The sequence below is a fragment of the Mus caroli genome, chromosome 13 (assembly GCF_900094665.2).
Source record: "Mus caroli chromosome 13, CAROLI_EIJ_v1.1, whole genome shotgun sequence".
Lineage (NCBI taxonomy): Eukaryota > Metazoa > Chordata > Mammalia > Rodentia > Muridae > Mus > Mus caroli.
The window spans coordinates 32,279,693-32,293,076 of NC_034582.1; the positions used below are offsets into that span (position 1 = coordinate 32,279,693).

General features: G+C 43.2%; 1 protein-coding gene across 2 annotated transcripts in view; it reads right to left on the reverse strand.

The window, feature by feature from the left end:
* Positions 1-13,384, reverse strand: part of F13a1 (coagulation factor XIII A chain) — a 170,823-nt gene that overhangs the window by 39,150 nt on the left and 118,289 nt on the right. For both annotated transcript variants that reach the window (XM_029484978.1, XM_021180809.2), the window contains exons 9-10: positions 10,784-10,887; positions 9,127-9,215 (exon numbers count right to left, since the gene is read on the reverse strand). In XM_029484978.1, the coding sequence (XP_029340838.1) occupies positions 9,127-9,215; positions 10,784-10,887 (193 nt within the window). The remainder of the gene's footprint in view (positions 1-9,126; positions 9,216-10,783; positions 10,888-13,384) is intronic.

Sequence of the window (13,384 nt, forward strand, 5' to 3'; positions counted from 1 at the left end):
TTTAGCCATACAACACATACAACCCTATCATTTGTAGCAGTGCAGGCCCTGCTGGAAGGCATAACGCTAAGTGAAATAAGCCAGATCCAGAAAGGCAAACACTATACATTCTCACTTACTTGTGGAAACTGAAACATTGGCTTTGAAGAAGAGAACAGAACAGGGTTACTAGAGCCAAGGAAGTGAATGTGAAGGCATGAAAAAAATTCAGTCAGGGGCACCAAAATTCAGTCGGAGGGAAGAAACGCCTTCTGAGTTTTCTATGGCTCTGTTTAATACAATCTGTGATACATATGAGAATGTTAAGAAGAGTATAAAGTTCGCAACAATAAACTGATTGAAGAACAGGGGTTATTGTCATCATTTGTCACCACACACTGCCATCTCAAACCACACACAGATGCACAAACACCATGGATCAGTTAGGAAACAAACAAACAAACGAAAAAGCAAATTTCTCATCTCTAAAATCTTTAGTGTTCTGTGATGTAGACATCCAGGGCATAGATTGTTGTGTTCCCTTCTTCAAAGATAGTGAAACCACAGGACAAGCTCCTTTTAAAATCATTCTGGGGCTAGATAGATGGTTCTTTCCATAAAGGTGTGTGTCAGTCAAGCCTGAGCCCCTGAGTCTGAGTCTCAGAACCCATGTAAAGATGCCAGAACAGAACCAAAATCAGACTCCTCTGATTGCCATAAACATGCCATAGCATGCATGTGCCTCATCACACACACAGACACACACACAGACACACAAACACACACACACACATAGACATACACAGATACACACACAGACTCACATACACAGAGACACACACACACACACACATAGACACACACATATGCACACATACACATACACACAGACACACAGAAACACACACACAGACGCACACACACCAATCATAATAAAGATGCTTAAAAACTCATGAAGGGGAATCCACTTTGGATTAGCCATGACTTGGGAGAATATCTGAGGCTATCACATTATTAGTGAACCAACCTTCCTTCCTTTCTTTCTTTCTTTCTTTCTTTCTTTCTTTCTTTCTTTCTTTCTTTCTTTCTTTCTTTCTTTCTTTCTTCATTATCTTCCTGTTAAATTCAACCCTGTTTGGGGAAACTGGAAATATCCAGTTCATTCCTTCCCTTTCTGGACCCTGCTAAGCTAGTTTGCAACCTACTTGTAGGAAGGGAGAAAAGTCAGTTGGATGGCTTCCTGGAAAGACTTCTAACTGAACTGCTACATAAGGGCAGGGGCACATAGGAGAATCTGCCCCTTTCCTCCCTTTCATCAGGAGTGACATACTGCTTGGAGCTGTTGTCTACCTGGGACAGAAAAGCTTGGTTATCCCTGAGAAGCTGACAGAGAGGACAGAGGCTTGCAGGCCCAATAAGCCATTCAGAAAAGGACCAACCTTGGACTGCCAACCTCAGGATTTCTTACATAAGAAAAAAAAAAAAAAACCCTGTTGGTTTCAGTCGTATTAAAGGTGTCAATTGTAGCAAGATGTTTTTTAGTTTAAATATGTAATTAAACCATCCTGGAGGAATTCAGACAACTCCTGGTGATTCAGCTTGTAAACGAGGCTGTTTGTAGAAATTTGAGACAGTGCCTTGGGATGAAGCAGAAGCCACCCTCATCCAAGGTTCCGTGTCCCTGCTGTGCTTTGTAGAGGTAGTGCTAGGTCTGCTTGGAAGGTGATTCTAAGGGTTCCTACTGTGGGGCATATATTCCCCATTTTGGAGCTCTATGTATTATCAGGGGATCAGGTAGGAAACAGCCACACTGCCAACGGTCATTGGTATATGCCCTCTCTCAACTTAGCTCCTGTCCCATAAGCAAGATAATAAATGTGCCTTCCTCACAGGATTCCTGGCAGGATTAAATGAAATAAATGCATGTGAACTACTTACCATAGTGCCTGGAATAGAGGTAACACTCAGTAAATGTTATCAATAATTATATATTATTTAATAGCTTTCTCAGATAGCGTCCAAAGTGCCAGAACCCTAATGTTGAGCAAAATAGATTTGGTCCTTTCATTATAGAGTGGACACAGTGGGAGGGGGGATTTGGGGAGTCACAATCACCTAGGGAAACTTAAAGAAACAAGTAGATGTCTGATTAAGGAGGCTTGGGAGGGGTTCTAAATAAATTATATTTTAAAATTGGCCTCAGGTGACCCTAATGAATACCCAGGCCTGAGACCTTCTGGAATCCAGTCCTCTAAGCACAGTGATAAGGTAACACCAAGATTCTTTGTTGGTGCACAGACTAGTGTGGAGGTGGACAAAAAGAGGAAGGAGGAGGGGGGCTGTTTCCCTATGTAACAGGTTGAAATGTGCAAGGCCCAAAGGAGTCAATGAGCTGAAGGAGGATGGAAGAAAGGAGGAAAATGGGCAGATGCGAAGGCCTTTCAAGGTCCAGAGAGATGTTGGAGTAGCTGTGGGAAACCAGGGCTCTGACGCTGGGTTTGGACCTGCAGGAAGCCCTGTTAATCACTGAGAACTTCAGGTCTGCTTTCTGTAGCATGAAAACCCACCACCCCTGTCTCACTAGTTTCATAGGAATCTTTTTGTCCAGAGTGAGATAAGATCTATGTGAACGTGACTTAAAAAGTTTCTAATTGACTTAAATGGGCATGGCTATTATGGGCTAAAGGTGGGAACATGATGATGTACTCCTAACTTTAAAACATGGGGTTAAAGAGAACAGCTCTCTGTACTTCCACATAACATGTTCTGAATTCACATGACTCTGGCCTCTGCTAAGGGGAGTGTAGTGAGCACTGGGTAAATGCCCACAGTGCTTCAAGACATCTTGTCGGTGATGACCAAAGCCCCAAACCTCAGTCTCCAAAGTCTGTATTATTCTATTTGCTAAGGATGTCAGCACCAAGACTCATCAGGGCAAGTGAAGTTTCGTGGGCTGATGACAGGGAGCTGCTGGAAAGGTGCAGTCCCTGAGCCGATCCGTAGCTCATTCTCTTGGTCTTGACTTTGGCTGCTCCACAGCCTTTCCCTCTACTCTTCACTTTGTCTATTCATGACTTTGTCCCTTTGACCTTCACTTTGGACTAATAGTCCATGGCTAGTCCTAAACCTTTGACCCAGGCTAGCCCATGACCCTATCTCCTTGAACTTTGCCCTGAGATAGCCCTATCCTCTTGAACTTCATTGTATACTTCCTCTCCCTCCTAGGCATCTACCAGGCTTGGGGCTTGATGGAAAGAAAGACTGAGATAGGACACCTGAAAGCTGAGCAAGAAAGGGCAGACAGTCACCTGAGAACCATTTCTCCTTTGGGGATGTTTCAATGAGCTTCCTGAGAAGGCTAACATTCCTTTTGTAGGAGGCACGATAGTCACGATGGCGGTTTCCCTACTTTCAAGCTCTCAGGACAATGAGGACAAGCACCCCCCTGATCCCAACCCTTGCCGCAGCTCACAGTTTCCCAGGAGGATGAGGTCAAATGTGAAGTGATCAAGTCCTGGATTCTGCTCACCTAAGGCTGAAGAAACTTAACAGAGCTGAAACCCCAGGCAAGCTCAACAACAACAACAAGCTCTGTCCCTCGTGGGAAGAGGAGAGGAAGTAACAGGAGGCTGAGCTGGCATTTCCAGATGTGTACCAGGGGCAGAGGCAAAGTGACAACAGCATGCTTTCAGTCCAGCTGCTGGGGTGCTGTTTCTGTAGCCATGTTTAAAGGTGAATAATCTAGGTGCTCAAAAAGGGGCAGGTGAGAGGCCCTGGCCTCAGCCAACTGCCTAGGCTACAGCAGTGATTATACACAGGTACGCTGCAATGAATGACTTCCAGCTGTGCTACTTTCTCTGCATGTGGGCTAGATAATGACTTTGATGGAAGGGTTGGTATGTAGATCAGTAGTATAGTATAGTATAGTATAGTATAGTATAGTATAGTATTGTGGTTTTCAACTTGTGGATTGTGACCTTTTTGGAGGTCTAATATCAGACATCCTGCATATCAGATATTTACATTACAATTCATAACTAGCAAAACTACAGTTATGAAATAGCAACAAAATAATTTTATGGTTGGAGGGTCATCGCAACATGACGAACTACTGTATTAAGGGGTCACAGTATTAGGAAGGCTGAGAACCACATAGGATTTGATGTTTGTTTTTAAAGATTATTTATTTGTTCATTTGTGTGTATCGGGAGGGGCATCAGTGTAGGGCAGAGGTGCTTGCAAGAGTCCATTCTCTCCTTTCACCATGCGGTTCCAGGGATTGAACTCATGCAGTCAGGCTTGGCAGCAAGCATCTTTACTCACCTAACCATCTAGGCTGTTCCTGTTGATTATTTTTGATATAGGCTACCCTGTGTACCTCAACTCGGCCTGGAATTCACTACACAGCCTTGACTGGCATCTGATTTGGTCTTAGCCTCCCAAGGGCTGGAATATAGGTGTGTACCTACACCTGGTGTGTGAATTCTCTACGTTTGTGGCCTGTCTTGTCTTTTGTTTGTTTTGAATGGAAATCAATCTTAGTGAACACCCAAATCCTACCTCTATACTCAAAGAGACTGTGGCCACATAGAGCCAGGCATCCTGCCATGATTGCTGGTGTTGTCTTCACAGCATAGCACTTTGCCTCTGGTCAGACATGATGCTTCCTGTACAGGTTATGCTGTTTGTCACATCCTTGGGACTCAGGAAGATGGCTGGATCCTCAATACATCAAAGAATCCCTGAAAATTTGTGGCAGGTACCCATAGCATGGTGTACTCCATGTTCTTTGTTATTGGGGGATGGAGATGCTTTCTCAAGTTCAGGACCCAAGGATAAAGTCTCTTTGCTTTGTCCATTTATCTGTAGAAACAACCTTGCTACAGACCCTACGGAGAAAGCATTGCTTCCCTCAGAGCATACGGAGGCCCTGGATTCCCGCTCAGCCAGGTATCTCCTGGCACAAGTGCCAATCGCTCACCCTGTACTTGACATTTGCAGCTTGTGATTATAGGAGGCTGAGTCTGCTGTGGATGCTCTCTGCAGGGTCATACATGTTCTTTATTCCCCAACAGCCTAAGATGCAGCAGCTGGGACCCTCATCTACAAGTTGTTTTTTTAATCAGTGTTCTCTGTTTACTATATATATATATATATATATATATATATATATATATATATATGTGTGTGTGTGTGTGTGTGTGTGTGTGTAGGTCTTATTGAAGAGGAAACAATAGGAGTCTGACATAAACAGCACATTCACTCTGAAATGAATGATTTTTTTTCACCAAAGGAAGAGAGGGTAATGGGGGTGGGGCACTTTCTTTGGAGAAACACAGACACAGGACCTTGTTTCCAAAAGAACAAGAAGCCCCATAGAGCTAGAGGGAGATGAACAAAGTATGGGTGGGAGGGAACCCAGGGGTTGGACCACACAGCATTCATCAAGATTCATGTTCAGCTTAAATGCAAAGATGATAGGAATCCATCACAAGGTCCATTTTAATTGACAGCTCAAAGAGTGATTCTGGCTGATTGTTGGAGGACAGAAAGATGAGAGGGAAGAGGGAGGTGAACTAGGAGGGCGCATCACAGAGCTCAATAGCTCGTGCTGGGAATTGTGGGACCGACTGGACTTCAGACACCTTTGAAGATGTTCCTGGAGAAAATTTGTGAGGCAGGTTAAGGAGATAAGTCAAAATAATCCTTGAATTTTGTGAATTATTTGAATGAATGGATAAACTGCATTTGATCCAAGTAGGAGATCATTATAAAAGAGATTTACTCTGAGAAAGCAATGATAGATTTGAAACGAGAACAGTTCCCAGAAGCATCTGTAAGGTTGCTATAGAGAATGCATGGTACAGAGCCAGAGAGGCAGAGTTCTGGAGAGGGAGTCACTGTGGTCTAAAAAACCCATTAGTGCTACCAATAAAGTCACCCCAGGTCAGGAGTGTGTGTGTGTGTGTGTGTTCATGAATGTGTGGTTTGTATGTGTGCTGTATGTATGTTTGAGACCTACAGGTGTACATGTATGTGTATAGTATGTGTGAACCATGTCTGTGCCAGGCATGCTTGTGTGTATGTATCTGTGTGTGTATGTGGGATGTGAGGGGTGTGGGGTGTGTGTGTGTGTGTGACAGAGACTCACAGAGCTGTTTATACATTTATCTATATTAGTGTGAGTGTGTGTGTGTGTGTGTGTGTGTGAGTGTGTGTGTCCATTTGCAGTGAGGTGATATTAAGAAGGCAGTAGAGTCCATTGAATACAGTTAAGGCAGAAGATGGTGATGTTCCCCATGAAGCAGTTCTTTACTGAGGACCACCGAGGCAGATGAACACAGCCTGGTCTACAGAGTAAGTTCCAGGACAGCCAGGGCTATACAGAGAAACCCTGTCTCGAAAAACAAAAACAAAAACAAACAAACAAACAAACAAACAAACAAACAAGTAAAATCAAACTTAAAACTATTAGACTCTTTACTTATCTCTTCAGAAGCCCCAGGCCATGCTGTGTTAGGGAGAGAAGGGGCACCTGGGTCCTTTTGGACCTACAGGAACTCAACAAAGTGAAGAAGGCATGTGGAGGGACGGGCACCGAATGCCAGGTGTGGATGCCATCACGCTCCCTTCTGTCCTTGTCTACAAAACGTGAGCGAGAAGAAAGGAGCCATTTTCCATGTACCTTTTCCCTTTCAGACTCCATTGTTTTTCAGATACCAAGGAAGCTCCAGAAAAGCTGACACGTAATCAATGAACTGGATGGTCAGGAAGCTGGTGAGGAACGACTGGGAAGCCAGCATGCTGAGAAACAAGAACAGGCAAGCCACCTGCTGACATCCCTCTGGTAGGAAGAGGAAGGATGACACACAGGTGAAGGGAGGGAAGGTGCATCAGCCTCCACCTAAGTCACCGAGACCCATGCTAAAGTTGCTCGCTCACCCCTTTGCGGTCCTAGCGAGCACCTCTTGAGAGAAGACACCTCGGGTGCTTTTTAGGCAGCTCATACATCTCTGACAAATAGCTCCAACCTGGAGCCCAGCCCAAGCTCAGGCAACAAACAGCCTGCACAGCAAAGAAGCCTCTGCAGCCGCGAGAGAGGAGCAATTATCTGCATAGCCTGATGACATTCCTAACACCCTGATCTATATTTAATAACAGCAAAAAGCGCTTGCCTTAACAGCTATTAGGACCTTCACCACTGCAAGGAGGGCCACCCGCTCTCCTTCTCGGTAGCAATAAAGCACAATAAAAGTATAAAAAAAAAAAGCTACACGGGTTTCAGAGCCATCTCCCATGAAGAAAATCTCGGAGTGTCATAAACTGTCAGATGACGGCAGGGGAGATTTGTACAGATTTTCAATCTCAAAATGAAATCAAATGGATAAAACTCCAAGCACTGTAAGGCTGCTGTCTGGAGGCTTCTAGAGGCATCTAGAAACCACAATAGCAGGCCGAGTGCCATCCTTCTGCGATTTCTGCTGACTAAATGTCCGACTAACCATTGCTCCATCCCCTGTAAGCCCATAGCACTCTGCTCTTAGAACTAGGGTCATATCCAAAGGCAAATGCTCTCTGGCTTTTGATAAGATTACATTTTGATTAAATTGATGGCATATAGAAGATTTGATAACCTGAAGATACAGTTCTTATCCTTTCCCTACAGGACATCTTAGCTGAATGGCAGGACACACTGTAGGTATTTGTTCTTTTCCCTGTGGTTATGGGGCTGACTGGGAGCTGCAGCTTGCTGCCACCCAGTATCATCTGAGAGGATCTGACCATGTGTGTTTATCCCAGGAAGAGATCCTAATGCCAAACCCAAAGTGTGGTTTCTATTGAATTTGTACCACTCCTTTGCACCGTTACAAGGTTTAAAGATTGTAAGTGGAGATATCATGGGTCAGGGGCCATCTCTACTTACACAGGGAATCATGGTTGCCAAGCTACTTCCTGCCTTAGAGTATTAGGGTGTTTGCTATCTTTCAGTTTCTGGCTCTATTTTCTCAATGAGTGCATCTCCATGTATGAATGCAATCTTATGCTGACTATATTGCTCATACGATAGCTACAAGTGTTCTTGGTATTACCACATTTCACTACTGCTGTGTGGATTGATTTACTGACATATTCCCACCGGAGGATGATACATCCTAAGGCCCTGGGCCTCAGAGCTCCCCCATAGCCTTCCCTGGTGTGAGCTAACACGAGATACATATTCCTTCCAGAGTAGCTGCCCGGCTAAATTCAAGTGCCCACTCGGTTTCAAAATTCAGCACAGCTCTTTATTAGCTACATTACTGGGGAAAGGATATTAGTCTCTCTGCTTTACCTTGCCCTGATGTTCTTTTCAGTTCAATGGGGAAACTGATAGCACTCACTTTAAAAGGATTTCTATGAGCATCAAGTGGCAGGCCAAGTGATTGCTGCATACAGGAGTGTACCCTTCCAGTGTTGATTGCTGTACATACACCTCAAAGGAGTTCTATATCTCAGCCTTTAATACCCTCATCCCCAAGAGACTCCCAGGATTCTCCTTTACCCGATGTCTCTCACCCTGATTTAATTAGCTGTTTCCTGTCCTTCTAGCTCCTGCCCTATTATTCTGGCATCTTAGACCCTTTACTTAACATCTTTATCAACCCCTTAAGTGGTCAAAATTTCTCTACTTGAGTAGCACTTTATACCTTTCCTTCTCTTTTTGCCTGCTATTGGTGCTGCTGGTGGTGCTGTTGGTGATGGCGGTAGTGTGTGTATTGATTTATGTGTACTTCTGGGTCAGTCTTAGGTGGGAGTTACATACTCTGAAACTGACCACTTTTTACTGAGCTTTAGTTGAGTGAGCCACTTCATCATTTGATGTCTTCAGAATTATCCTTGTCAGTTCCTAGGTGCCCAGAACTAAACTCAGGTTTGCAAATCTCTTGCTTTTAGTAGAAATACAACCTCAAAAGTCTAAGACAGGAAAGTGTTAAGTAGGAATTGCGTTTAGCATTTAAAAAACCCGAGGCTGGAAGGATGTCTGGTTGACAGGAAGCATACTCGATGTACCTGGGAAATCGAGAAGTAGCAACCTGGTGTCTAACTCTTCAATGTGTTAAGAGACAGTGGTGGAAAATTGGCACTTGCCTCCAGCTTTCCACTTACCTCTGCAAAAACAAACGGGGCATCAAACTGGAAGCAGACATGGCCATGCTTAACGGCTTGGACAGAGGCAGGGCCACAGCGGTACATGCCTGTAGCACATAACAAAGAGGAAGGCAGTGTGAATTTGTAGTTTCCAATTCTGCCCATCCACAGGACAGCACACAGCACTTAGGCAGCCTACAGACACCAGTACAAGCTTCACCACTGACTTTGCCTAAATGCTTTCACTGGCTACAGGAGACAGATGACCGATGTGTATCGTCAATAGGGTTCTACTAGGAAGGCTAACCCAATCCTGAATGTGATGGAGAAGAAAAGAATATGGGGACAATAGTTTTCCTAATTCTGTTCAGCTGACTGCAACCATATGCACCAAGCTATGTATCAACCGATACCTATCCAGGTTAGCATGCATTTATTTATTTATGGGAGGAAAACCTTAGCTGGGAAAATGCCTCTACTTGACTGACCCATGGGCAAGCCTGTGGGGGTCTTTTCTTGATCAATGATTGATGTCAAAACACTGAGTCCACTGTAGGTGGGTGGCACCATCCCTAGGGAGCTGGTTCTGTGTTATACAAGAAAGGATACTGAGCAAGCTATCTCTAGCACCTACCCCAACTTCCCTTCCTGATGGACTATGTAACAGTCACCTAGAAATAATTGTTTCTTCCCTAAGTTGCTTTTCATTATGGTGTTTATCACAGCCCCAGAAGTCTGACTTGGACTGTATCTGATACCTCCTCAATAGCTGTATTGACCTTCCTTTGACTGCTGTTTTCTTTATGATGTTTGTCAGGTTCGATTGTAGAACTTGGACACTAACCATGTCCACTTAGCTAATGATCCTATGGTCATAGTTATGTTTCTAAAATCCATTAAACTTTAGTCATCTAGGAACACTTTCTAAGAGACTGGCAGATATGAGTTCCCTTCGAGTCTCCTCGTAGTATTCAGCCCAGCTAGCATGACACTTTCTCTATAAAAGCCAGTATCCCAGAATGGTGTCATCATGGCTGTAGACTGAATGCTTCTGTATCTAATGAAGGTGTATGACATCACCATCTTGGACCAACACCAGAAAACAGAGATGAGTGCGTGGGGTCTGCAGTCCACTCATGTGTATCATTATGTTAAAAAGTGGCTCTATAGGAATCTGGGGTTGGTCACAACTGCTGCTGATTATCAAGGTTGGAAAGTTAGAAGACAAATATCTACCAACTCAGGTTTTGAAGCTGAACATCAGGAGACATCAGGCTTTAAAGGAACAACAATTTAATGTGTGATTTATAATTATTTTCAATATCTTTATTTTCTTTCTAGCCTTTTACCACTTCATCACTGTGGATCAGGGAGGGCTGAAGTTTATTTTATAGCCCTAGTAAAAATGCTTACCCAGATATTTTTTTTCTTGCCCTTGTCTTCAAAACTGCTTATCAAAGCAGGAGTAGATGAATTATATAAGTTAGATTCTTTTTCGAAAAGTTGTAAAACAATCAGGGTAAAGCTGACTATTGAAACAAACTAAAATTTGATTGACAGGCAGTTAATCCTGTATGCGTGCCCAGCAAGCACATTTCCAGTGTCGGTTCCTAATAAGGATGCTACCCACACACCTAGTTGTGCAGTCAAGTGAATAGGAAAGAGGTGGGCTTACCATCACTGTTTTCCTGGGGTGTGCTGTCCACAGCTTGCCAGCCTCCAAATCCAACAGGAAGATCAGGCCTTGTCATCCATGCCTCATTCCAGCAGTGGTAGTTCCTAAGGAGACAATCCTGAACAGGTTACACTTCTCATAACACCCCAAGCTCCTGGCAAACAAAGAGAGACCTCGAGTCTATGCTATGACTGCTTGAATAGATCAAGCTCAATCTGGAAGCTTTGGAGATTGCCTGCATCTCCAGATTTGAGTTGGTGGTGTTTGGATTCCCATTGGCCTCCCTTGGGATCCCTGACATGACTAGCTGTTGTTTTCTCTCTACTAAAATCAGCTTCAAAGTCATTCAGAGATACTGTAACTCTTTTGATCTTAACCATCCTGAGAGAGAGAGAGAGAGAGAGAGAGAGAGAGAGAGAGAGAGAGAGAGAGAGAGAGAGCATTTACGATGGTCAAAGGTAGGGAAGAATGTAAGCTTAAATTAAATATCTCCTTTTTTCACATGGTTTCAATTTACACAAAGTGTATTTTGATAAAATTTAGTAATACTTACTTATGCTTATCGTCTTAGACCATTGTCATAGAAACGATAACATTAGCTTCTGATTATAAATCTGTGGTAATTTGCATCTGATTTCCAACGAGAAGAAAAGGTTACCAGGGCAATGTGTCTTTACCCTTTACCAAAAGCAGGCACCCCACGAGGTGAGGCCTTTTGAAACATCCCTGAACCTTGCATATGACCCTTGAAGCAAGAGCACAAAGTGAAATGTCATCGTGAATTGTATTATTATGTCCTTGGAAAGACCTGAGATTATATGACAGTAGAGAATCAAACGAGAGCACATTAACCTGTAAGCACTATGGAAAATGTTCATATAGTAATAAGGATTTAATAGTGGCTATTTCTCATTCTGTTTATCACGCTGATGGTTTCAGGTCCAGCCGTCATCCATTCTCCTGAATAGACCCGCAATGTCAGTAGTTTGTGCATGGTCCCATCTCTCTCATTTCTAGCCATTTCTAATTGGGTCAATCAAGAGATTCTAACCTAATCACATACCCACAGTGCACAGGGCACCTTGCTGAGTGCTGATGAGTCAAAGATGATCAGGGTATGAATTGTAGACTCTCCCATAAAGAACCTCACAATGAATAAGGAATAACAACCTATATATCACTTGCCAATTACTAAAACATGCTCTATACTTGTGGCAAGGTTTAATTAAGAGAATACAGGGATGCATTTAGAACAGGGCTTGACATATGTAAGTGTTCAAACAACGGAACCCAGGTTTTTAAACATAATTAATGAAAATGACATGTGCTGAAATAGAAATTTACTGGGAATGCCATGGGATCACTGAGTGACAGATGGCTGGTCTCAGGGCCTTGAGGAAGTCTGTACAGAGGTGGAGCCAGTTTTTCTGAGTCCTGCATAATGCAGGGGAGGTTAGCAGATTGACAAAGAGGAAAGAAAGCCAATCTGGGAAGGCAGAAATTAGTGGCCACAGTGTATCTGGGGTATTAAAACCTGATCAGAGTTGGGGTGCAACTAACAAAGATGCCTAATTCGAGTACTTCGTAAAAATTTGTATATATCTTAACACATTTGACAGTCCCCAAACCTTGTGAATTCTATCATAATTACCCCAGCTTACAAGGGAGGCAGCATAGAGCATTTAAGACGATAACCTTAGATGGTGTAGGTCAAAGGTGGAGCTTTATAGTTGATGCTCTTATATGGAGAAAATTGTAAGACTTTTGAATCAAGTTAACTTATGTGCTTTGATTTTATTAGAAGCTATTGAAACAATTCAAGTAATAGAATGAAATTTACAGACTGGTGTTTGTGGAAGGGAGGTAGTGCCCTCAGTCTTCAGATTTGGCAGAGTTCCCCTCTCCTCCACACACACACATACACAAACTGGAACTCTGCTATAGTCTACAATATTCCAAACAAGGTATCTACTGTAAAGACAGTCATCACCATGTGTGTGTGTGTGGGGGGGGGGGATGTTAAGAAAACCCATCTGAAGGTACAACCCTAGTTCCTGTGTGAACGCTCTATATCAATGGTTCTCAACCTGTGGGTCATGAACCTTTCGCAGGGGCTAAGACCATCAGAAAACACAGATATTTACATTACTGTTCATAACAGCAAAACTATTGTTATGAAGTAGCAACAAAATAATTTTATGGTTGGGGAGTCAAAAAAATATGAGGAACTATATTTAATACAAGAACTGTATTAAAGGGTCTCAGCATAAGGAGAGCTGAGAGCCACTGCTCTGTATAGTCAAGAATTACCCTGAACTTTAGATCCATCTCTATACCTCTGAAGAGCTGGTACTACAAACCAGGGTTATCCCACCTAAGAATCCAACTCAGGGCTTCATACATGCTAGGTAAATACTCTACCAACTGAGTTACATCCCAAGCCCCAAGCAAGATGTGTGTTTCAACAGAGTGAAGAAGCAAAGAACAAAGTTTCTATTGGCAGTGGGGGAGATTGTGGCATATGTTAGGATCCCTTGATTGACCCAATTAGAAATTGCTAGAAGATAGATAGATAGATAGAGAGAGAGAGAGAGAGAAGAA